This window comes from Hyla sarda, unplaced genomic scaffold (assembly GCF_029499605.1).
Source record: "Hyla sarda isolate aHylSar1 unplaced genomic scaffold, aHylSar1.hap1 scaffold_486, whole genome shotgun sequence".
Classification (NCBI taxonomy): domain Eukaryota; kingdom Metazoa; phylum Chordata; class Amphibia; order Anura; family Hylidae; genus Hyla; species Hyla sarda.
This window is the reverse complement of record NW_026610498.1, coordinates 212,176-238,937: the sequence shown is the minus strand read 5'-3', so window position 1 is coordinate 238,937 and position 26,762 is coordinate 212,176. Positions and strand designations below refer to the sequence as shown.

The window sequence follows — 26,762 nt, the reverse complement described above, 5'->3', positions numbered from 1 at the left end:
AGATACAGATGCGTAATGGTAAAACCATCATGGGAGAACCCGGTCACCAGATAGATGAGCCGCTGCCAAATGGGGCAGGTACACAGGACTTCTGCCGGAATATGCCTGTGAGCGCTGCCAGGGGACCCCAGGACGCTGCTGAAAAATACAGACGGGTGCAAGTTGTTGTTCCTTCTGGTAAAAGAGGAAGAGACCATAGGGGAGATTTATCAAAACCCGTGCAGAGGAAAAACTGCCCAGAACAACCAATCAGATCGCTTCAGGGCCTGTGCGAAATGAAAGAAGCCATCTGATTGGTTGCAACTTTTCCTCTACAGGTTTTGATAAATCTTCCCCATAATGTTCTGTAATGTGACAGAAATAATAATGGATAAAAAGACTGAGTGACCTGGTGAGGATCAGACATTGGGGTTCAACAGAACCATCTCACACAATAACGACCCCAACTTGGACAGGATGGTCCCTGTGATGGAAACCATGTGACAATGGGGACGTGTTATGCTAAGGTGCGGCCACAGGTGTCCTCCAATCAGTGCCACGGGTGTCCTCCAATCAGTGCCACGGGTGTCCTCCAATCAGTGCCACGGGTGTCCTCCAATCAGTGCCACGGGTGTCCTCTGGTCATCTGGGGTGTTGGAGATTAGAAAACATATTCAAGGAGCTCGATGTTCCTGTGACTACATAGTTCTCAGAAGATTGAGGTCCACAGGACTGAAGGCAAGATACCTGCAGTCTGGAGGAGACCCTTTCACCCCTGAGACATCTGGAGCAGAATCTTATGAGGAGTTGGCCAAGATACCTGCAGTCTGGAGAAGACCCTTTCACCCCTGAGACATCTGGAGCAGGATCTTATGAGGAGTTGGCCAAGATACCTGCAGTCTGGAGAAGACCTTTCACCCCTGAGACATCTGGGGCAGGATCTTATGAGGAGGAGCCAAGATACCTGCAGTCTGGAGAAGACACCTTCACCCCTGAGACATCTGGAGCAGGATCTTATGAGGAGGAGCCAAGATACCTGCAGTCTGGAGAAGACATCTTCACCCCTGAGACATCTGGAGCAGGATCTTATGAGGAGGAGCCAAGATACCTGCAGTCTGGAGAAGACCCTTTCACCCCTGAGACATCTGGAGCAGGATCTTATGAGGAGGAGCCAAGATACCTGCAGTCTGGAGAAGACATCTTCACACCTGAGACATCTGGAGCAGGATCTTATGAGGAGGAGCCAAGATACCTGCAGTCTGGAGAAGACATCTTCACCCCTGAGACATCTGGGGCAGGATCTTATGAGGAGGAGCCAAGATACCTGCAGTCTGGAGAAGACATCTTCACCCCTGAGACATCTGGAGCAGGATCGTATGAGGAGAAGGCCAAGATACCTGCAGTCTGGAGAAGACCTCTTCACACCTGAGACATCTGGAGCAGGATCTTATGAGGAGGAGCCAAGATACCTGCAGTCTGGAGAAGACATCTTCACACCTGAGACATCTGGAGCAGGATCTTATGAGGAGGAGCCAAGATACCTGCAGTCTGGAGAAGACCTCTTCACACCTGAGACATCTGGAGCAGGATCTTATGAGGAGGAGCCAAGATACCTGCAGTCTGGAGAAGACCCCTTCACCCCTGAGACATCTGGAGCAGGATCTTATGAGGAGGAGCCAAGATACCTGCAGTCTGGAGAAGACACCTTCACCCCTGAGACATCTGGAGCAGGATCTTATGAGGAGGAGCCAAGATACCTGCAGTCTGGAGAAGACATCTTCACCCCTGAGACATCTGGAGCAGGATCTTATGAGGAGGAGCCAAGATGCCTGCAGTCTGGAGAAGACCCCTTCACCCCTGAGACATCTGGAGCAGGATCTTATGAGGAGTGGGGCCAAGATACCTGCAGTCTGGAGAAGACACCTTCACCCCTGAGACATCTGGAGCAGGATCTTATGAGGAGGAGGCCAAGATACCTGCAGTCTGGAGAAGACCTCTTCACACCTGAGACATCTGGAGCAGGATCTTATGAGGAGGAGCCAAGATACCTGCAGTCTGGAGAAGACATCTTCACACCTGAGACATCTGGAGCAGGATCTTATGAGGAGGAGCCAAGATACCTGCAGTCTGGAGAAGACCTCTTCACACCTGAGACATCTGGAGCAGGATCTTATGAGGAGGAGCCAAGATACCTGCAGTCTGGAGAAGACCCCTTCACCCCTGAGACATCTGGAGCAGGATCTTATGAGGAGGAGCCAAGATACCTGCAGTCTGGAGAAGACACCTTCACCCCTGAGACATCTGGAGCAGGATCTTATGAGGAGGAGCCAAGATACCTGCAGTCTGGAGAAGACATCTTCACCCCTGAGACATCTGGAGCAGGATCTTATGAGGAGGAGCCAAGATGCCTGCAGTCTGGAGAAGACCCCTTCACCCCTGAGACATCTGGAGCAGGATCTTATGAGGAGTGGGGCCAAGATACCTGCAGTCTGGAGAAGACACCTTCACCCCTGAGACATCTGGAGCAGGATCTTATGAGGAGGAGCCAAGATACCTGCAGTCTGGAGAAGACACCTTCACCCCTGAGACATCTGGAGCAGGATCTTATGAGGAGGAGCCAAGATACCTGCAGTCTGGAGGAGACATCTTCACACCTGAGACATCTGGAGCAGGATCTTATGAGGAGGAGCCAAGATACCTGCAGTCTGGAGAAGACATCTTCACCCCTGAGACATCTGGAGCAGGATCTTATGAGGAGGAGCCAAGATACCTGCAGTCTGGAGAAGACATCTTCACCCCTGAGACATCTGGAGCAGGATCTTATGAGGAGGAGCCAAGATACCTGCAGTCTGGAGAAGACATCTTCACCCCTGAGACATCTGGAGCAGGATCTTTTGAGGAGGAGCCAAGATACCTGCAGTCTGGAGAAGACCCCTTCACCCCTGAGACATCTGGAGCAGGATCTTTTGAGGAGGAGGCCAAGATACCTGCAGTCTGGAGAAGACATCTTCACACCTGAGACATCTGGAGTAGGATCTTATTGTAGTTTCTCCTCAGAAGGTTGTAGAACCAGATATTCAGTTCAGGGACCATCACTTGTACCAAGGACGGGGTCATTTTTGTGTCACATGATTCTGTTGAACCACACTTCAGAAGTCCTGTCTAGTTTTGGGTACATTTTTGTTTTCATTATTACTTCTGTCAGTTTCAGGTGATTTTAGGGTCATTTTGAGGTTTTTCTTTCTTTACCAGAAGTGAACCAACAAAAAGTTTACGTAACTAAAGCTTATGTAAAGACTAAATATCTCCTGACCCTTCTCCTACAGTCCCCCCTGTCATGCTGATATCATCTTTTTGCCCATTTTGACCTCTGACCTCTAACCTCATCTCTGTGTGGAGTGTATCACAATTTGATACACTCCGTGATTGACCTCAGGTTCTCCATGGGATTGAGATCTGGGGGGTTTTCTAACCATCCAGGAACAATTTGGTGATGAATAAGCCTTTTTTTTTTCTAGCATGATGGAGACCAAGTCACAGCACAGAAGTGATGACCAACCGGCTCGGTGAACAAAACCTCGCCATTATGGATCCGTGACCAGATCTTAATCCCATGGAGAACCTGTGGACCAAACAAAAACCCATAAATTGTGATAAACGCCGCACAGTCATAAGGTAAAATTGGCAGGTCAGAGGTCATGACGGGACCTGAAGATGATATCAAGGATTACATGGGGGGACGCAGAAGGCGGTCCTCACTATATAAAGTTTTTTTGATATCTCAGTAACTTAGAAAAATATCTGACCAAAAATCTAAAATCACGGAGACAAAATTTGTCAGTCTCAAAACTTTTGACCCCAACTGTATTTGTAGAACGTTTCTTCTCCATTCTCTCCCACAACAATCATTTTTGCCTTATTCTGGTAAGAGACTTCCTGGCCCACGTCCCCCTTGATATTTTCTGCTGTCGGGTGCCAGGTGATCAGTGAGAAGAGACCCCCGAATTGTCCTGTTCCCTGTGTGTTCTGTGTGGTCAGGTGGAGCGCAGCTCTGAGGGTCACTTCTCATGTTTTCTCTCCATGAACAGGAAGAGCTGGGATTTCCTTCCCCCTGAGCTCGGCGAAAACAAAGGCAAGAGGGAGAGACAGCCTGAGTGAAAAAGAGAGCTCTGGAGACAGCCTGAGTGAAAAAGGGAGCTCTGGAGACAGCCTGAGTGAAAAAGAGAACTCTGGAGACCGCCTGAGTGAAAAAGGGAGCTCTGGAGACAGCCCATCTGAAAGAGAGCCCAGAGACAGCCCATCTGAAAGAGTGCCCTGGAGACAGCCCAACTGAAGAGAGAGCCCAGAGACAGCCTGACTGAAAGAGAGCCCCGGAGACAGCCTGAGTAAAAACAAAAGAGTTCCGGAGAAATCCTGGAGACAGCCTGACTGAAAAAAGAGCGAGAGAGAGAGAGAGACAGCCTGACTTGAGAGAGAACACTTTAGACAACTCAACTTAGAGAGAGCCCTGTAGACAGCCTGACTACTCCAGAGAGCCCAACTGAAAGGAGAGCTCCAGAGACAGCCTGACCATGGAATAGGATACAGAGACTGATAGGACTATAGGAAAATGTATTTGGTGCCTATAAAGTATCTTTATTTTTGAGGGAGGAGAGAGACAAGTTGTGACAGTCTAGGTAAGAGACATCTAAGGCAGGGACAGACTAGACTGTGATATATAAGGCTGGACTCCAGAGTGATAACGTGACCTCAGAAGTGGATAAGACTGACCCCGGTTAGCTGTGGGGTCAGTAAGATGGCTGCCAAGGACTACGATCATTTATTCAAGCTTCTGCTGATTGGAGACTCAGGTGAGTGTGGCTTGCGCCATATATACAGGGACATGGGGGAGGTCTTCTAATGTCTTAATTATCCGAGGACTCCTGAATAGGATTGGTTGTGGTCTCTTACAGGGGTGGGAAAGAGCAGCCTGCTTCTGAGGTTCTCAGACAACTCCTTCTCTGGTGAGTGTGACTGTGTCCTCTCCTGAGTCACACCTATGTCTCCGTCTACTACTCTAACCTCGTCTTGGTGTGCTCTCCCATCTTTTCCCTTCTCCTTATTGGTGTCCTCTGTCCCTTCTCCTTAGTGGTGTCCTCTGTCCTCTGTCCCTTCTCCTTAGTGGTGTCCTCTGTCCCTTCTCCTTAGTGGTGTCCTCTGTCCCTTCTCCTTAGTGGTGTCCTCTGTCCTCTTTCCCTTCTCCTTAGTGGTGTCCTCTGTCCCTTCTCCTTAGTGGTGTCCTCTGTCCCTTCTCCTTAGTGGTGTCCTCTGTCCCTTCTCCTTAGTGGTGTCCTCTGTCCCTTCTCCTTAGTGGTGTCCTCTGTCCCTTCTCCTTAGTGGTGTCCTCTGTCCTCTTTCCCTTCTCCTTAGTGCTGTCCTCTGTCCCTTCTCCTTAGTGGTGTCCTCTGTCCCTTCTCCTTAGTGGTGTCCTCTGTCCCTTCTCCTTAGTGGTGTCCTCTGTCCCTTCTCCTTAGTGGTGTCCTCTGTCCCGTCTCCTTAGTGGTGTCCTCTGTCCCTTCTCCTTAGTGGTGTCCTCTGTCCCTTCTCCTTAGTGGTGTCCTCTTTCCCTTCTCCTTAGTGGTGTCCTCTGTCCCTTCTCCTTAGTGGTGTCCTCTGTCCCTTCTCCTTAGTGGTGTCCTCTGTCCTCTTTCCCTTCTCCTTAGTGGTGTCCTCTGTCCCTTCTCCTTAGTGGTGTCCTCTGTCCCTTCTCCTTAGTGGTGTCCTCTGTCCTCTGTCCCTTCTCCTTAGTGGTGTCCTCTGTCCCTTCTCCTTAGTGGTGTCCTCTGTCCTCTTTCCCTTCTCCTTAGTGGTGTCCTCTGTCCCTTCTCCTTAGTGGTGTCCTCTGTCCCTTCTCCTTAGTGGTGTCCTCTGTCCTCTTTCCCTTCTCCTTAGTGCTGTCCTCTGTCCTCTGTCCCTTCTCCTTAGTGGTGTCCTCTGTCCCTTCTCCTTAGTGGTGTCCTCTGTCCCTTCTCCTTAGTGGTGTCCTCTGTCCCTTCTCCTTAGTGGTGTCCTCTGTCCCTTCTCCTTAGTGGTGTCCTCTGTCCCGTCTCCTTAGTGGTGTCCTCTGTCCCTTCTCCTTAGTGGTGTCCTCTGTCCCTTCTCCTTAGTGGTGTCCTCTTTCCCTTCTCCTTAGTGGTGTCCTCTGTCCCTTCTCCTTAGTGGTGTCCTCTTTCCCTTCTCCTTAGTGGTGTCCTCTGTCCCTTCTCCTTAGTGGTGTCCTCTGTCCCGTCTCCTTAGTGGTGTCCTCTGTCCCTTCTCCTTAGTGGTGTCCTCTGTCCCTTCTCCTTAGTGGTGTCCTCTGTCCCTTCTCCTTAGTGGTGTCCTCTGTCCCTTCTCCTTAGTGGTGTCCTCTTTCCCTTCTCCTTAGTGGTGTCCTCTTTCCCTTCTCCTTAGTGGTGTCCTCTTTCCCTTCTCCTTAGTGGTGTCCTCTTTCCCTTCTCCTTAGTGGTGTCCTCTGTCCCTTCTCCTTAGTGGTGTCCTCTTTCCCTTCTCCTTAGTGGTGTCCTCTTTCCCTTCTCCTTAGTGGTGTCCTCTGTCCCTTCTCCTTAGTGGTGTCCTCTGTCCCTTCTCCTTAGTGGTGTCCTCTGTCCCTTCTCCTTAGTGGTGTCCTCTGTCCCTTCTCCTTAGTGGTGTCCTCTGTCCCGTCTCCTTAGTGGTGTCCTCTTTCCCTTCTCCATAGTGGTGTCCTCTGTCCCTTCTCCTTAGTGGTGTCCTCTGTCCCTTCTCCTTAGTGGTGTCCACTTTCCCTTCTCCATAGTGGTGTCCTCTGTCCCTTCTCCTTAGTGGTGTCCTCTGTCCCGTCTCCTTAGTGGTGTCCACTTTCCCTTCTCCATAGTGGTGTCCTCTGTCCCTTCTCCTTAGTGGTGTCCTCTGTCCCTTCTCCTTAGTGGTGTCCTCTGTCCCTTCTCCTTAGTGGTGTCCTCTGTCCTCTTTCCCTTCTCCTTAGTGGTGTCCTCTGTCCCTTCTCCTTAGTGGTGTCCTCTTTCCCTTCTCCTTAGTGGTGTCCTCTGTCCCTTCTCCTTAGTGGTGTCCTCTGTCCTGTCTCCTTAGTGGTGTCCTCTGTCTTCTTTCCCGTCTCCTAAGTGGTGTCCACTTTCCCTTCTCCTTAGTGGTGTCCACTTTCCCTTCTCCTTAGTGGTGTCCACTTTCCCTTCTCCTTAGTGGTGTCCTCTGTCCCTTCTCCTTAGTGGTGTCCTCTGTCCCTTCTCCTTAGTGGTGTCCTCTGTCCCTTCTCCTTAGTGGTGTCCTCTGTCCCTTCTCCTTAGTGGTGTCCTCTGTCCCTTCTCCTTAGTGGTGTCCTCTGTCCCTTCTCCTTAGTGGTGTCCTCTGTCCCTTCTCCTTAGTGGTGTCCTCTGTCCCTTCTCCTTAGTGGTGTCCTCTGTCCCTTCTCCTTAGTGGTGTCCTCTGTCCCTTCTCCTTAGTGGTGTCCTCTGTCCCTTCTCCTTAGTGGTGTCCTCTGTCCCTTCTCCTTAGTGGTGTCCTCTGTCCCTTCTCCTTAGTGGTGTCCTCTGTCCCTTCTCCTTAGTGGTGTCCTCTGTCCCTTCTCCTTAGTGGTGTCCTCTGTCCCTTCTCCTTAGTGGTGTCCTCTGTCCCTTCTCCTTAGTGGTGTCCTCTGTCCCTTCTCCTTAGTGGTGTCCTCTGTCCCTTCTCCTTAGTGGTGTCCTCTGTCCCTTCTCCTTAGTGGTGTCCTCTGTCCCTTCTCCTTAGTGGTGTCCTCTGTCCCTTCTCCTTAGTGGTGTCCTCTGTCCCTTCTCCTTAGTGGTGTCCTCTGTCCCTTCTCCTTAGTGGTGTCCTCTTTCCCGTCTCCTTAGTGGTCTCCTCTGTCCCGTCTCCTTAGTGGTCTCCTCTGTCCCGTCTCCTTAGTGGTCTCCTCTGTCCCGTCTCCTTAGTGGTGTCCTCTTTCCCGTCTCCTTAGTGGTGTCCTCTGTCCCGTCTCCTTAGTGGTGTCCTCTGTCCCGTCTCCTTAGTGGTGTCCTCTGTCCCGTCTCCTTAGTGGTGTCCTCTTTCCCGTCTCCTTAGTGGTGTCCTCTTTCCCGTCTCCTTAGTGGTGTCCTCTGTCCCGTCTCCTTAGTGGTGTCCTCTTTCCCGTCTCCTTAGTGGTGTCCTCTGTCCCGTCTCCTTAGTGGTGTCCTCTTTCCCGTCTCCTTAGTGGTGTCCTCTTTCCCGTCTCCTTAGTGGTCTCCTCTGTCCCGTCTCCTTAGTGGTCTCCTCTGTCCCGTCTCCTTAGTGGTCTCCTCTGTCCCGTCTCCTTAGTGGTGTCCTCTGTCCCGTCTCCTTAGTGGTGTCCTCTTTCCCGTCTCCTTAGTGGTGTCCTCTGTCCCTTCTCCTTAGTGGTGTCCTCTGTCCCTTCTCCTTAGTGGTGTCCTCTGTCCCTTCTCCTTAGTGGTGTCCTCTTTCCCGTCTCCTTAGTGGTGTCCTCTTTCCCGTCTCCTTAGTGGTGTCCTCTGTCCCTTCTCCTTAGTGGTGTCCTCTTTGCCGTCTCCTTAGTGGTTTCCTCTGTCCCGTCTCCTTAGTGGTTTCCTCTGTCCCGTCTCCTTAGTGGTTTCCTCTGTCCCGTCTCCTTAGTGGTGTCCTCTTTCCCGTCTCCTTAGTGGTGTCCTCTTTCCCGTTTCCTTAGTGGTGTCCTCTTTCCCGTTTCCTTAGTGGTGTCCTCTGTCCCTTCTCCTTAGTGGTGTCCTCTGTCCTTTGCTCCAGACCTTCCCTTGACCTTCCCCCTTCCTAAGTCTCATGATCTCCATGGTTTTCATGCTACTCTTTTTTCGGGGTCTTGCAGGAAGCTACATAACAACAATTGGAGTGGACTTTAAGATCCGGACCATTGTTCTGGACGGAGAACGGATTAAACTGCAGATCTGGGACACGGCTGGTCAGGAAAGGTTTCGGACAATTACATCAACGTGAGCACAATGATGGAGGGGCCCTCTGTGGGATAGTCTGAAGGGGGGCACATTATATAAAAGATGGTGGAGGGTCACAGGACCCCGGTGGGGGAGGGAGTAAATGGGACACATGATGGAGGGGCCCTCTGGCCGATAGGCTGGAGCTCATGACAAAGACATGATATAGAAGATGGGGGGGGGGGGGTCACATGACTCCAGTAAAGGGGGAAGCACAATGACACATGATAGTGACCTGATCCTTACGATCTATGATGTGATAATTTATTCAGGTATTACCGGAACACTCATGGCGTCATTGTGGTCTATGATGTCACCAACCCAGAATCCTTTGTAAATGTGAAGCGATGGCTCCATGAGATAACACAGAATTGTGACTCCGTGTGCACAGTGCTTGGTAAGTTCTTCACAGGACGGTGGGCCGCCTCTCTCTTGCGCGGGGACGGGGGGTCGCCTCTCCTTGTTTGGTTGTGTCTGGTGACAGCTGTTCTTCTGGTACTTTGTCTTGTTGCTGCTGTGGTAAGATATGGCAGTGACCCTGGTGATCTCACCCGTGGTGTCCTACACTTTATCGTTTTTAGTGGGTAATAAAGATGATGACCCGGGCCGAAAACATGTTGAAACTGCAGATGCAAAAAGGTTCAGTGACCAGATGGGCGTCAGATTGTTTGAGACCAGTGCGAAGGAGAACCGCAACGTGGAGGAGGTGAGCGGAGTGAGCAGTGTGTGATTCTCTAGGCTGGGCCAAAGTACAGAAAGGGTTAATGGGATGACTGTGCTGGGGGTGGCACTGCTGGGGGAGGGGGATAGTACTGATATAACCCCGAGACATTACATCATGTGACTGATATCAGCCTCTCCTCTTATAACGCTCCAATACTGATATAACCTCCTATATATTACATCATACAGTCACGGCCGTAAATGTTGTCCCCCCTGAAATGTTTCTATATAATGAAGTATTCCTCACAGGAAAGGATTGCAGTAACACAGGTTTATTCCCTTTGTGTATATATATATATATATATATATATATATATATATATGTATATATATATATATATATATATATATATATATATATAGATAGATCTCCTCTGTATATATATATATATATATATAGATCTCCTCTCCTCTGTATGTATATATATATAGATCTCCTCTCCTCTGTATATATATATATTGCAGTAACACAGGTTTATTCCCTTTGTGTATATGTATATATATATAGATCTCCTCTCCTCTGTATATATATATATTGCAGTAACACAGGTTTATTCCCTTTGTGTATATGTATATATATAGATCTCCTCTCCTCTGTATATATATATATTGCAGTAACACAGGTTTATTCCCTTTGTGTATATGTATATATATAGATCTCCTCTCCTCTGTGTATATATATATATATTGCAGTAACACAGGTTTTGCTATACACCTGTTTATTCCCTTTGTGTGTGTATATATATATATAGATCTCCTCTCCTCTGTGTATATATATATATATTGCAGTAACACAGGTTTTGCTATACACCATGTTTATTCCCTTTGTGTGTATTGGAACTAAACCAAAAAAGGAGGGGGAAAAAAGCAAATTGGACATAATGTCACCAAACTCCAAAAATGGTCCGGACACACTTATTGGCCCCTTAACTTAATATTTGGTTGCACACTCTTTGGAAAAAGAAGTGAAATCAGTGTCTTCCTATAACCATCAATAATCTTCTTACACCTCTCAGCCGGAATGTTGGACCACTCTTCCTATAAGCATCAATAAGCTTCTTACACCTCTCAGCCGGAATGTTGGACCACTCTTCCTATAACCATCAATAAGCTCCTTACACCTCTCAGCCGGAATGTTGGACCACTCTTCCTATAACCATCAATAAGCTTCTTACACCTCTCAGCCGGAATGTTGGACCACTCTTCCTATAAGCATCAATAAGCTTCTTACACCTCTCAGCCGGAATGTTGGACCACCCTTCCTATAACCATCAATAAGCTCCTTACACCTCTCAGCCGGAATGTTGGACCACTCTTCCTATAATCATCAATAAGCTTCTTACACCTCTCAGTCGGAATGTTGGACCACTCTTCCTTTACAAACTGCTCCAGGTCTCTTATTGGACGGCACCTTTTCCCAACAGTAATTATAAGATCTCTCCACAGGTGATCAATGGGATTTAGATCTGGACTCATTGCTGACACTTCAGAACTCTCCAGCGCTTTGTTGTCTTCCATTTCTGGGGCTTTTTGGGGTCATTGTCCTGCTGGAAGACCCAAGATCTCGGACACAAACCCAGCTTTCTGACACTGGGCTGTACAGTGCGACCCAGAATCCATTGGTAATCCTCAGATTTCATGATGTCTTGTACACATTCAAGGCCCCCAGTGCCAGAGGCAGCAAAACAACCCAAATCATCACTGACCTCCACCATATGTCACTGTAGGTCCTGTGTTCTTTTCTTTGTAGGCCTCCATTCCGTTTTCGGTAAACAGTAGAATGATGTGCTTTACCAAAAAGATCTATCTTGGTCTCATCTGTCCACAAGACGTTTCCCAGAAGGATTTTGGTTACTCAAGTTCATTTTGGTAAAATGTAGTCTTGCTTTTTTATGTCCCTGTGTCAGCAGTGGGGTCCTCGTGGGTCTCCTCCATAGTGGGGTCCTCCTGGGTCTCCTCCATAGTGGGGTCCTCCTGGGTCTCCTCCATAGCGGGGTCCTCCTGGGTCTCCTCCATAGCGGGGTCCTCCTGGGTCTCCTCCATAGCGGGGTCCTCCTGGGTCTCCTCCATAGCGGGGTCCTCCTGGGTCTCCTCCATAGTGGGGTCCTCCTGGGTCTCCTCCATAGCGGGGTCCTCCTGGGTCTCCTCCATAGCGTTTCATTTCATATAAATGTGGACTGATAGTTTGCGCTGACACTGATGCTCCCTGAGCCTACAGGACAGCTTGAATATCTTTTGGAACTTGTTTGGGGCTGCTTATCCACCATCCGGACTATCCTGCAGTGACACCTTTCATACATTTTTCTCTTCCGTCCACGTCCATGGAGATTATCTACAGTGCCATGGGGTGTAAACCTCTTGATAATGTTGCGCACTGTGGACAAAGACAAATCTAGATCTCTTGAGATGGACTTGTAACCTGGAGATTTTTGATATTTTTCCACAATTTTGGTTCTCAAGTCCTCAGACAGTTCTCTTCTCCTCTTTCTGTTGTCCATGCTTAGTGTGACACACACACACACAATGCAAAGAATAAGTGAACTTCTCTCCTTTTAATCTGCTTTTAGGTGTGATTTTTATATTGCCCACACCTGTTACTTGCCCCAGGTGAGTATAAAGGAACATCACATGCTGGAAACAATCTTATTTATCCACAATTTTGAAAGGTGCCAATTAGAGATGAGCGAATTTACAGTAAATTCGATTCGTCACGAACTTCTCGGCTCGGCAGTTGATGACTTATCCTGCGTAAATTAGTTCAGCTTTCAGGTGCTCCGGTGGACTGGAAAAGGTGGATACAGTCCTAGGAAAGAGTCTCCTAGGACTGTATCCACCTTTTCCAGCCCACGGGAGCACCTGAATGCTGAACTAATTTATGCAGGAAAAGTCATCAACTGCCGAGCCGAGAAGTTCGTGACGAATCGAATTTACTGTAAATTCGCTCATCTCTAGTGCCAATAATTTTGTCCAGCCCATTTTTGGAGTTTGATGTGAATTATGTCAAATTTTGCCTTTTTTTCCTCCCTTTTTTGTTTTATTTCCAATACACACTGAAGGGAACTGCTACTCCTCACTATATGCCCCTGACATAAGTGCCCTGGTTCCACCTTGGTTTGCGTTACCTTCCCTGGCACCAGGAGAGGGTCTCCTTCATGGGAAAAGATCAACAATTACCTCCAAACCACTTAAGGATTCTCCAGGCGCAAACAAAGGATAGCAGCAATAGATATAGCAACAGTGCTTAATAAGGATCAGGTGTATTAGAACAACGGCCGGGACCCGTGGCTAATAGCGTGCGGCATTGATCGCGGTGAAAGTATGCCGGTTAGCTCAGTGGGCTGTTCGGGATAGCTGCGGTGAAATCGCGGCATCCCGAACAGCTTACAGGACAGCAGGAGGGTCCCTACCTGCCTCCTCGCTGTCTGATCGCTGAATGACTGATCAGTGCCTGAGATCAAGCCAGGAGCAGTCAAGCGGCAGAATCATCGATCACTGGTTTCTTATGAGAAAGCAGTGATCAATGATAAAGATCAGTGTGTGCAGTGTTAGAAGTCCCTATGGGATAACAATGATCAGTATAAGAGATCAGTGTGTACAGTGTTATAGGTCCCTATGGGATAACAATGATCAGTATAAGAGATCAGTGTGTGCAGTGTTATAGGTCCCTATGGGATAACAATGATCAGTATAAGAGATCAGTGTGTGCAGTGCTGTAGGTCCCTATGGGATAACAATGATCAGTATAAGAGATCAGTGTGTACAGTGTTATAGGTCCCTATGGGATAACAATGATCAGTATAAGAGATCAGTGTGTGCAGTGTTATAGCCTCCTATGGGATAACAATGATCAGTATAAGATCAGTGTGTGCAGTGTTATAGGTCCCTATGGGATAACAATGATCAGTATAAGAGATCAGTGTGTGCAGTGTTATAGCCTCCTATGGGATAACAATGATCAGTATAAGATCAGTGTGTGCAGTGTTATAGGTCCCTATGGGATAACAATGATCAGTATAAGAGATCAGTGTGTGCAGTATTATAGCCTCCTATGGGATAACAATGATCAGTATAAGAGATCAGTGTGTGCAGTGTTATAGTCTCCTATGGGATAATAATGATCAGTATAAGAGATCAGTGTGTGCAGTGTTATAGGTCCCTATGGGATAATAATGATCAGTATAAGAGATCAGTGTGTGCAGTGTTATGGTCTCCTATGGGATAATAATGATTAGTATAAGAGATCAGTGTGTACAGTGTTATAGGTCCCTATGGGATAACAATGATCAGTATAAGAGATCAGTGTGTGCAGTGTTATAGCCTCCTATGGGATAACAATGATCAGTATAAGATCAGTGTGTGCAGTGTTATAGGTCCCTATGTGATAACAATGATCAGTATAAGAGATCAGTGTGTGCAGTATTATAGCCTCCTATGGGATAACAATGATCAGTATAAGAGATCAGTGTGTGCAGTGTTATAGTCTCCTATGGGATAATAATGATCAGTATAAGAGATCAGTGTGTGCAGTGTTATAGGTCCCTATGGGATAACAATGATCAGTATAAGAGATCAGTGTGTGCAGTGTTATAGTCTCCTATGGGATAATAATGATCAGTATAAGAGATCAGTGTGTGCAGTGTTATAGGTCCCTATGGGATAATAATGATCAGTATAAGAGATCAGTGTGTGCAGTGTTATAGGTCCCTATGGGATAATAATGATCAGTATAAGAGATCAGTGTGTGCAGTGTTATAGGTCCCTATGGGATAACAATGATCAGTATAAGAGATCAGTGTGTGCAGTGTTATAGCCTCCTATGGGATAACAATGATCAGTATAAGATCAGTGTGTGCAGTGTTATAGGTCCCTATGGGATAACAATGATCAGTATAAGAGATCAGTGTGTGCAGTGTTATAGCCTCCTATGGGATAACAATGATCAGTATAAGATCAGTGTGTGCAGTGTTATAGGTCCCTATGGGATAATAATGATCAGTATAAGAGATCAGTGTGTGCAGTATTATAGCCTCCTATGGGATAACAATGATCAGTATAAGAGATCAGTGTGTGCAGTGTTATAGTCTCCTATGGGATAATAATGATCAGTATAAGAGATCAGTGTGTGCAGTGTTATAGGTCCCTATGGGATAATAATGATCAGTATAAGAGATCAGTGTGTGCAGTGTTATAAGTCCCTATGGGATAACAATGATCAATATAAGAGATCAGTGTGTGCAGTGTTATAGGTCCCTATGGGATAATAATGATCAGTATAAGAGATCAGTGTGTGCAGTGTTATAGGTCCCTATGGGAGCTATAACACTCCAAAAAAAAAGTGAATAAAGATCATTTAACCCCTTCCCTATTAAGTTTGAATCACCCCCCTTTCCCATAAAAAATAAAATAAAAAATAAAAAACACAGTGTAAATAAAAATAAACATATGTGGTATCACCGCGTGCGGAAATGTCCGAATTATAAAAATATATTGTTAATTAAACCGCACGGTCAATGGCGTACGCGCAAAAAAATTCCAAAGTCCAAAATAGTGCATTTTTTGTCACTTTTTATATCATGAAAAAATGAATAAAAAGTGATCAATAAGTCCTATCAATGCAAAAATGGTACCGTTGAAAATTTCAGATCACGGCGCAAAAAATGAGCCCTCATACCGCCCCATACGCGAAAAAACAAAAAAGTTATAGGGGTCAGAAATGACAATTTTAAACGTATTAATTTTCCTGCATGTAGTTATGATTTTTTCCAGAAGTACGACAAAATCGCCTATATAAGTAGGGGATCATTTTAATCGTATGGACCTACAGAATAAAGATAAGGGGTCATTTTTACCGAAAAATTTACTGAAACGGAAGCCCCCAAAATTACAAAACGGCGTTTTTTTTTTAAATTTGGTCTCACAATGATTTTTTTTTTTAGTTTCACCGTAGATTTTTGGGTAAAATGACTGACGTCATTACAAAGTAGAATTGGTGGCGCAAAAAATAAGCATCCTATGGATTTTTAGGTGCAAAATTGAAAGAGTTATGATTTTTTAAAGGCAAGGAGCAAAAAACGGAAAAACCCCTGGTCCTTAAGGGGTTAAGCACTGTTGCCATATCTATTGCTGCTATCCTTTGTTTGCGCCTGGAGAATCCCTAAGTGGTTTGGAGGTAATTGTTGGACATTTGGAAACCGCCAGTTGGTGGAAGGGATCGGCTGCACTTTGGAATAACCTCTTTACCAGTGTTGTGCCTGCTTCATTAAGCCCATTTCAATAGTTTATGGGTATCTTACCCTCTTGTAATTGCACTATGGAGCGCTCTTGGTGTTTTTGTCATGTTAAAAGATGACAGACAAGTACGTATGAAGAAGACACTCTAACTTTATCGTTATCAAGTATCAGTATATAAAAGCGAAGGGCATATCTACCAATTTGGGGAGTTGACGTAAGTAAATGGTTGGTACAATAGTTGTAGTTTTAGCCAATAACAGAAAGTTTCAATTCTTCAGCAAGCGACGTCGGCCACGGGAAAACTAAACTTAAGAACAGGACCTTGAAAAAGAACTTAGAAAAAGAGATAAGAAAGAAAAAAACAATAATGGAGAGTTCTCCTCCAGTAATGACAAACAACGCCAACAAAGCGAAAAATTAAGTCACAGACAATTGCACTCCCGAGAGGTCCCAGAGACCATCACCACCAACGTAATAAGGAGGGAAAGTACATTAAAATAGGTACCCGTGAAGCAGAAGAGCAGCCCTGGGACCCATGAAAGAAGACCCCCACAGACAGAAAACCAGACGTCCAGCAAGCACACTTCCCGGCATGCCCCCCCCCAGTCCCAACCACAATTAAGAAGAGTACACCTTAACAACCTACGGAGGCAATAGATCACCTTCCAGAGTCACCAAAGGTTTCTTTGCCCAAGGCATGGGGAAGGGTGTACCCATGAGGATTGCCAAGCGTCTTGTGTGGGGTCATTCTAATTTCAGCTAATATAATGGGAAGTATTTCTTTCCATCTTTTCAAATGTTCCCCCTGTTGCTTTTCTTTTATCCTTGATTGTCCGGTTCATCCTTTCTACTATCCCAGAACTCTGTGGGTGGTAGGGGATGTGGAATTTCCACTCTACCTGAATGATTTTTACAAGTTCTTTAATGATGTGTTGTGTGAGTATGTGTGCAGTGGTTTTTGCATCTTCTCTCTTGGTAGGAAATACTTAAGGCCATCTGGAGAACATGTCTACGATGACCAGGGCATATTCTTGTTTCCCTTTGCCTTTTGATATGTGGGTGTAGTCAATTTGTAGGTGAGTGAAAGGTGTTGTGGGGTACTGCAGGTGTTGGTGTTGTACACAGTGGTGTGTATTGGGGTTGTTCCTGAGACATACGAGGCAATGTTTGATGTAGTCTTCTACCAGTTGATTTGAATTCATGATGTAAAAATGTTGAGAGAGGAGGGTGTGTGTGGTGGAGATGCTGTTGTGACCTACTCCATGGAAATGAGCAATAAAGACTGGTGCACTGTGTTGGTCTATGCATGGTCTCCCCTCTTTGTAGATCAATCCTGTTACAGGATCCCCCCCCCCCACGTCTCCACAACAGCACCCATGAGATTATCTCCTCCTCCTGATTGGGACAGGAAAAAACACTGAGAGGTTAAATTCCCCACCCCTTCCTGTCCACACCAGTGTTCCCTGTCAGGGAAGGAGCTGAGAGGTGCAGGGGGGTTTTTGCTCTCCTGCATGAAGAAAATTGAAGGTCCTTACCGGGGCCTTGCAGACTCGGGGTGCGGGCATAGCACACCCCCTGTCTTTCTCCCCTTTGGTCCGGAGCCTGGAGGCAGAGCAATGCTGCGGGAGCACCATGTAGCGTGCGGGTCTCTGTGCGGTCTCTGCCTTCAGAGAGGAGTTCTTTACCTCGCGCTTCTTAGTTTATTTTCTCCCGGCAGATCTCCTTCCGACCGGGATGCTGGCATCTGTCGTCACTTCCGGCCGCGCTGGAGCGGGGAATTTGAATCTGGAGACCGGCTTTTTACCTATAAGAAGCCCCTCTACCTGATTCCAGCGTTGGATATTACAAGGCTGCATCATGAGGTCACCTGCAAAAGTTCCAGATCCTCCAGTGATCCCAGGATCCTTGAGTACTGAGGGCCTATGGGTTCGCCCTGGCCTATCTTCATTGCATGGTGTTTTATCCTTCTCTTCCTTGTATTTGCTGGGAGACAAGAATTCTGTAGGTTCTTCGGTTAAACCGAAAAAATCTAAACCTAAGAAATGTTATTTGCTAAAAGGAGTTTCCTGAATCTGCTTCTAACCTCTGTGTAAATCATGTATTGCATCAGTAGTAAAAGATGACTCTCCAACTCTTATGCAAGCAATTAAATCCATGATTCATTCAGAGATACACTCTGCATTAGCCTCTTTTACACCTATTACCCCTGTGGCATCTGCTACTTCAGTTAATGCCTCAGCTGTAAAAAAAAGACTAAAATGGTGTCTTTTTTGGATTCTGAAGAAAGTGTATCTCCAGAGTTGGAAGAAGGAGAATTTGTGGAAAATCCTCATGAAGAGGAAGATTCCCCTTTGAAAAAATTCTTGTTTAATTCTGATGTTATAGAATCCTTAATTAAGTCCGTCCGTACTACCTTGAATTTAGAGGAAGTTCAGGAGACTAAGTTTATCCCTTGGATGACGCAAACTCTACTACCTGGGACACGATACCATTAGTAGATATCCCGGTTGCTAAGGAAGCAAAGCGTACCTCTGCCTTTCGAGGATGCAACACAACTTAAAGATCCAATGAATAGAAAGGTAGAGAATTTGCTTAAAAAGACCTGGGAGGCTGCTTCCTCACTGTTAAGGCCTAGTATAGCCTCTACCTGTGTAGCCAGGACTTTAGGAGTTTGGTTAGACCAGCTGGAATACCACCTCGAGTCTGATACCCCTAAGGACCAGATTTGGGAATCCTTACCCCTGCTTAAGATGGCATCTAATTTTTTATCAGATGCCTCTGCAGAATCGGTAAAACTGGCTTCTCGTACTGCTGTTTTGTCCAATACCACTAGGCGTGTACTGTGGTTAAAATCTTGGTCGGGAGACATGACTTCAAAAAGTAAACTCTGCTCTCTTCCTTCCTTTCCATGGAAAATTTTGTTTGGTCCAGAGTTGGATTCTATTCTGAAAAAGGATTGCCGTTAGATAAGGTCCAACCTAAAAAGTCTCCTTTTCTTCTTTTTTCCCAGTCAGACCAATTTTTCAGAGGGGGCAAAGGGAAACAGGACGTTGGTCTTACAGGAAGGGAGGTAGGGGTAGAATTATCTTTACTAACCCCGGTCAGTCCTCTTCCAACCCTAAGCACACATTTTGCCCAGTTTGGGAGTCACTTCTATCCAGGAGGTTCCTCTCCTTCAGAGGAGCCTAGGTCATTATTCTTCCCTGTTTTTGGTTTCCAAACCAAACGGGAAGTTCCGTACAATTATAAACCTAAAACCCCTGAACAAATTTGGGGTTTACAAAAAATTCAAGAGGGAAACTGTGAAGTCTGCAGTTCAGTTAATAAAGGAGGGGACATTGATGGAGACTATCAATCTTCACGATGCAGATTATCACATTCCGATCCATTAAAATTCCCAAAAATATTTGAGATTGCCATCTAGTGGGGGTCCAGGGTCCACCACTTTCAGCTTGTCTTTCTCCCATTCAGCCTGTCATCTGCACCTCAAATTTTCACAAGGTCTTAGCAGAGGTGGTTGCCCTTCTCAGGAAGGAGTCTATTCCAATTATCCCTTATCTAGACGACATACTGATAGTGGCGGACTCCGTTCCTCAATTGGAACTTCATTTACAGAGAACAATACTTGTTCTCCAGAAGTTGGGTTGGATCCTAAATCTAGACAAATCAGATCTTATTCCGAGTCAGAGGAAAATTTTCCTAGGTCCCCTTTTGGATTCAAGGATCCAGACCTCTTTTCTTCTGGATTCCAAAAGGATATTACTACAGGCATTAGTCTCCAGATTTCTAAGCCTCCATTCTTGTACAATCAGGACAGCAATGTCCACTCTTGGTCATATGACATCATGCATCCAATCACTAGCTCGGGCTTTGTTTCACTCCAGGCCTCTACAAAAGTGGATCCTAACCATTTGGGACAAGTCTCAGAAATCTTTAGACAGAAGAGTGATAATTCCCACTCAAGTAAAAACCCATCTAAGATGGTGGAGGTTCAAGGGAAATTTAGAGAAGGGAGTAAGTTGGTTTCAGACAAACCAGTTACTCATAACAATGGATTCCAGTGCAGGGGGATGGGGTGCTCACTCAGAGACTCGAGTAGTCCAAGGGAAGTGGGATTCACAGACAGCAAGAAAATCTTCCAACTTCAGAGAGCTACTGACAATATGGATGACACACCAAGAGTTGGAGGAGATCTACAAAAATCGCCATAGTCTCATTTACTTGGACAACATGACTGCAGTGGCCTTTATAAGGTGTCAGGGAGGTCCAAGGTACACAGCTCTCCAGTGAATCTTGCATCAAATATTTTCTTGGGCAGAAAACAAGGTGCTTTCTTTCTCAGCAGTCCATCTCAAAGGGGTCTGGAACTTGGAGGCAGACTTCCTGAGCAGACACATATTAGACCCAGGGGAATGGTCTCTAGGGCATTCAGGATGATTATGGAGAGAGAGATGGGGGGGGGGGGGCTCCTCAAATAGATCTGTTTGCAACCAGGAGAAATCACAAGGTGGAGCTATTCTATTCCCTAAATCCAAGGGACTCTCCGCTAGCAGTAGATGCATTAGCTCAGGATTGGATATTCAGTATGGCATACGCATTTCCTCCCCTGACGCTAATATCTCTGGTCCTTCAGAAGCTAAGGAACTATCATTGCATTCTAATCCTAGTAGCTCCATACTGGCCAAAGAGGAGCTGGTTCTCTCTATTAAAGCTGTAGAGGATCCCATCTGCCTTCCTCCTCAAAAGGATCTGCTGTCCCAGGGACAATCCTTTCATCGTCAGATCAAAAACCTCAGCTTGACAGCATGGAAATGGAAAAGTCCATTCTGCTGAAGGAAGGTTTCTCTGAAAAGTTAGTAAATTCCCTTCTATCTAGCCGTAAAGATACTACCTCTAGAATCTATACTAAAACCTGGAAGAAATGTATCTCTTGGTGTGGGGATTCTTTTTCTATCAACACTCCGGTGATTCCTAAAATTCTAGACTTCCTTCAGCAGGGATTTGATTTAGGTCTTTCCCCTAGTACCCTCAAAGTACAGGTTTCTGCTCTCAGTGCTCTCTATCATGTAAAATTGGCTGATAACATGTGGATTTCAAGATTTATTAAAGGGTCCAGCAGACTCAGACCTAAGACTTTAAATATCTGTCCTCAGTGGAACTTAAATACAGTTCAGGCGGCTCTTCCTTTGGATCCCTTTGAGCCTCTGGATTCTATTTCTGAAAAATTTTTGACTCTCAAAACTATATTTTTAATCGCCATCACTATACAGCTAGGAGAGTAGGTGAAATTCAGGCTCTTTCTATCCGAGAGCCTTATATCAGAATTTTGGATGACAAAATCATTTTTAAGCTTGATCCTAACTTCCTCCCAGAAGTTGTCTCTACCTTTCATAGATCACAGGATATTGTGGTTCCATCCTTCTGTTCAGATCCAAAAAATGTCTTAGAAAAATCATATAGTCTTTTGGATGTTAGAAGAGCTGTCCTCATCTACATTGAAAGAACTAGTCAGTGGAGGAAGGATGACAATCTGTTTATTCAGTTTGCTGGTCCTAATAGAGGCAAGAAAGCCTCTAGGAGTTCTATAGCCAGATGGATTAAGACCGCAATTTCAGAGGCTTATATGGCCAGAGGTAAAGCCTTCCTATACAATTGAAGGCCCATTCTACTAGAGCAATTTCCTCATCATGGGCAGAGAGAGCCGGAGCTTCTGTAGAACAGATTTGCAAAGCTGCCAGTTGGGAAAACCTTCATGCTTTTTCCAGACATTTTAGAGTTCACATCTTGCCTTCTGAGGATATGGCCTTTGGACGTTAAGTTCTCAGTGCTGTGGTCCCTCCCTAATAAATGTTATACTCGAGAGAGATATCGAGAGAGAGAGAGTTCGAGTGAAGGAGTTGTAAGAACTGGTAACATGAGTGAGGCAGGTTGTTGTGTAGCAGCCAGTTTGGTGGTGTGGTCTTCTAGAGCATTGCCCTTTGAAATGTGATCAGTCCCACATGTGTGTGCCCTGCAGTGAATGATGACTAATTGCGATGGTAGGGTAAGTGCATGTAAGAGATCATTGACAAGGCTGGAGTGGGAGATGGACTTTCCATCAGCCACGACAAAGCCTTTTCTTTGCCAGATAACTCCGTGGTCCCAAGCCACGCCATGGACATATTTGCTGTCAGTGTAAATGGTGACAGGTTTATTAGCAAAAAGTGTACAGGCTCTTGTCAGGGCGATGAGTTCTGCAGCTTGTGCGGACTGATAGGGGATGGATTGGGCCTCGAGGACAATGTCAGGTAATTGGATAACGGCATGGTAAACATTGTCATTGGGGCGGGTGCATGACCCATCTACAAAGACTTCTGGAGCATCAGGTGTGGGCACTGAGGAGAGGACGGGCCTGGGTGAGGTGTCAGTGTGGATGACTTGCAGGCAGTCATGTGTGTCCGGCATTACATCATCATGATTTTTTAGGCCAATGAGTGCGTTGAGTATTGGAGCAGGGCCAGACGTAGGGGAGGCATACACAATTTTCAAGGATGGATTATGAAGTAGAATTACCTCATATCCAGAGAGTGAGGGTGGTAGCTAGTTCAACAATCACAGCACAGGCAGCAAGAGCTCGCAGACATGCCGTCATCCCCTGTACGGAGACGGGCATCACCTTTAGAGAAAAAGGCACAAGGATGCAGTTTGCCTCCGTGAAACTGTGTCTGCACACCCGCCATTAACACTTCTAAAAAGAGTTTGAAGGGTTCAACAAACCAATGTATTGAACAAAAATAGGTCACTCCTTTTTGACCTTATTAACCTATTCCAATATCCTGGGTTCCTAACCCTTATGTGTATCCCTGATACACTGAAAAACACTTACAGGATCAAGATTTTGGACAGAGCCCTTGGTCCGAGCAAAACAGACAATAGAGTCAATCTCATGGGTTGACCTTCTCGATCCCGGAGCGAGCCCCCAGCTGAAAGGAACTGCTACTCCTCACTGTATGCCCCTGACATAAGTGCCCTGGTTCCACCTTGGTTTGCGTGACCTTCCCTGGCACCAGGAGAGTGTCTCCTTCATGGGAAAAGATGACAGACAAGTACGTATGAAGAAGACACTCTAACTTTATTGTTATCAAGTATCAGTATATAAAAGCGAAGGGCATATCTAGCAATTTGGGGAGTTGACGTAAGTAAATGGTTGGTACAATAGTTGTAGTTTTAGCCAATAACAAAGTTTCAATTCTTCAGCAAGCAACGTCGGCCACGGGAAAACAAAACTTATTAAGAACAGGACCTTGAAAAAGACTAAGAACTTAGAAAAAGAGATAAGAAAGAAAAAGAACAATACTGAAGGAGAGTTCTCCTCCAGCCTTTCACACACAAAGGGAATAAACGTGTATAGCAAAACGTTTTACTGCAATCCTTTTCTGTGAGAAAAATTTCAGGGGTGCCAACATTATGGCCATGACTGTATGTGACCGTCAGCTGCTCCTCTTGTAATGCTCCAGTACTGATATAACCTCTACAGTGGGGATCAAAAGTTTGGGCACCCCAGGTAAAAAATTGTATTCATGTGCATAAAGAAGCCAAGGAAAAATCTCCAAAAGGCATCAAATTACAGATTAGACATTCTTATAATATGTCAACAAAAGTTAGATATTTCCATCATTTACACTTTCAAAATAACAGAAAACAATAAAATGGCGTCTGCAAAAGTTTGGGCACCCTGCAGAATTTATAGCATGCACTGCCCCCTTTGCAAAGCTGAGACCTGCCAGTGTCATGGATTGTTCCCAATCATCATCTGGGAAGACCAGGTGATGTCAATCTCAAAGGTTTTAAATGCCCAGACTCATCTGACCTTGCCCCAACAATCAGCACCACGGGTTCTTCTAAGCAGTTGTCTAGAAATCTGAAACTGAAAATAGTTGACGCTCACAAAGCTGGAGAAGGCTATAAGAAGATAGCAAAACGTTTTCAGATGTCAATATCCTCTGTTCGGAATGTAATTAAGAAATGGCAGTCATCAGGAACAGTGGAAGTTAAAGCAAGATCTGGAAGACCAAGAAAAATATCAGACAGAACAGCTCGCAGGATTGTGAGAAAAACAACTCAAAACCCGCCTTTGACTGCACAATCCCTCCAGAAAGATTTGGCAGACACTGGAGTTGTGGTACACTATTCCACTATAAAGAGATACTTGTACAAATATGGTCTTCATGGAAGAGTCATCAGAAGAAAACCTCTTCTACGTCCTCACCACAAAAATCGGCGTTTGAACTTTGCAAATGAACATATAGACAAGTCTGATGCATTTTGGAAACAAGTTCTCTGGACCGGTGAGGTTAAAATTGAACTTTTTGTCCGGAATGAGCAAAGGTACGTTTGGAGAAGAAGGGGAACAGAATTTAATGAAAAGAACCTCTGTCCAACTGTTAAGCATGGGGGTGGATCAATCATGCTTTGGGGTTGTATTGCAGCCAGTGGCACAGGGAACATCTCACGAGTAGAAGGAAAAATGGATTCAATAAAATTTCAGCAAATTTTGAATGCTAACTTGATGCCATCTGTGAAAAAGCTGAAGTTAAAGAGAGGATGGCTTCTACAAATGGATAATAATCCTAAACACACCTCGAAATCCACGGGGGATTACATCAAGAGGCGTAAACTGAAGGTTTTGCCATGACCTTCACAATCTCCTGACCTCAACATAATTGAAAATCTATGGATAGACCTTAAAAGAGCAGTGCGTGACAGACAGACCAGAAATCTCAAAGAACTGGAAGACTTTTGTAAGGAAGAATGGGCAAAGATACCTCAAACAAGAATTTAAAGACTCTCGGCTACTACAAAAAGCGTTTAAAAGCTGTGATACTTACCAAAGGGGACAGTGCAAGATATTAACTCTGCAGGGTGCACAAACTTTTGCAGACGCCATTTTTTTGTTTTCTGTTATTTTGAAAGTGTAAATGATGGAAATAAATAACTTTTGGTGACATATTATAAGAATGTCTAATCTGTAATTTGATGCCTTTTGGAGATTTTTCTTTCTTTATGCACATTAATACAAATTTTTTACCTGGGGTGCCCAAACTTTTGATCCCCACTGTATGTGATGATATCAGCCGCTCCTCTTATAACGCTCCAGTACTGATATAATCTCTAATATATTACATCATGTGACTGATATCAGCCGCTCCTCTTATAACGCTCCAGTACTGATATAATCTCTATATATTACATCATATGTGATATCAGCCGCTCCTCTTATAACGCTCCAGTACTGATATAATCTCTATATATTACATCATATGTGATATCAGCCGCTCCTCTTATAACGCTCCAGTACTGATATAATCTCTATATATTACATCATATGTGATATCAGCCGCTCCTCTTATAACGCTCCAGTACTGATATAATCTCTAATATATTACATCATGTGATTGATATCAGCCGCTCCTCTTATAACGCTCCAGTACTGATATAATCTCTATATATTACATCATATGTGATGATATCAGCCGCTCCTCTTATAACGCTCCAGTACTGATATAACCTCTAATATATTAAATCATGTGACTGATATCAGCCGCTCCTCTTATAACGCTCCAGTACTGATATAATCTCTATATATTACATCATGTGACTGATATCAGCCGCTCCTCTTATAACGCTCCAGTACTGATATAATCTCTATATATTACATCATATGTGACTGATATCAGCCGCTCCTCTTATAACGCTCCAGTACTGATATAATCTCTAATATATTACATCATATGTGACTGATATCAGCCGCTCCTCTTATAACGCTCCAGTACTGATATAATCTCTATATATTACATCATGTGACTGATATCAGCCGCTCCTCTTATAACGCTCCAGTACTGATATAATCTCTATATATTACATCATATGTGACTGATATCAGCCGCTCCTCTTATAACGCTCCAGTACTGATATAATCTCTATATATTACATCATATGTGACTGATATCAGCCGCTCCTCTTATAACGCTCCAGTACTGATATAATCTCTATATATTACATCATATGTGATGATATCAGCCGCTCCTCTTATAACGCTCCAGTACTGATATAATCTCTATATATTACATCATATGTGATGATATCATCCGCTCCTCTTATAATGCTCCAGTACTGATATAATCTCTATATATTACATCATATGTGATGATATCAGCCGCTCCTCTTATAACGCTCCAGTACTGATATAACCTCTATATATTACATCATATGTGATGATATCATCCGCTCCTCTTATAACGCTCCAGTACTGATATAATCTCTATATATTACATCATATGTGATGATATCAGCCGCTCCTCTTATAACGCTCCGGCACTGTTGTTGTACAGGATCTCCTGTGTCCTGTAGGGAGCGCTCTTATGATTCACGTTGTTATCTGCAGATGTTCTTAGCGGTGACCCGTCTGGTGCTGAGGATGAAGAAGGAGAGCCAGGCCCGGCTGAGACCCTCCGAGGTGGTGACCATCACCAAGACCAAGAAGAAGCCGCACGTCAAGCGATGCTGCTGAGGGGCCCCGAAGGCCCCACCTGGACTAACTGGACATGGACTATTGTGTGAGGATTGGGGCGACACACGGGTGATGGGGCCACTTAGGGCAGAGCGGGGTCCGCCTGCAGCACAAGGAGGGGCCATGAATGATGTCATCCTAGGAGGATGAGGGATGGTGGCATGGATGATGGGGGTTGTGGTGTGGTACCGTGGGTGAAGGGGGTTGCGGTGTGGTACTGTGGGTGATGGGGGTTATGGTGTGGTACCGGGGGTGATGGAGGTTGCAGTGTGGTACCGCAGGTGATGGGGGTTATGGTGTGGTACTGGGGGTGATGGGGGTTACAGTGTGGTACCGGGGGTGAT

The 26,762-nt window shown here is 45.4% G+C and overlaps 1 protein-coding gene across 1 annotated transcript; it reads left to right on the top strand.

Annotated features, from left to right (window-relative positions):
- Window positions 1-3,497: 3,497 nt before the first annotated feature.
- Window positions 3,498-26,598, top strand: LOC130336631 (ras-related protein Rab-35-like). Its single transcript, XM_056553927.1, has 7 exons — window positions 3,498-3,654; window positions 4,068-4,829; window positions 4,932-4,982; window positions 8,792-8,915; window positions 9,188-9,312; window positions 9,497-9,621; window positions 26,293-26,598. Exons 2-7 carry the CDS (start codon window positions 4,775-4,777, stop codon window positions 26,416-26,418), a joined length of 606 nt encoding a protein of 201 aa, XP_056409902.1. The 5' UTR covers window positions 3,498-3,654; window positions 4,068-4,774; the 3' UTR covers window positions 26,419-26,598.
- The last annotated feature ends 164 nt before the right edge of the window (window positions 26,599-26,762 follow it).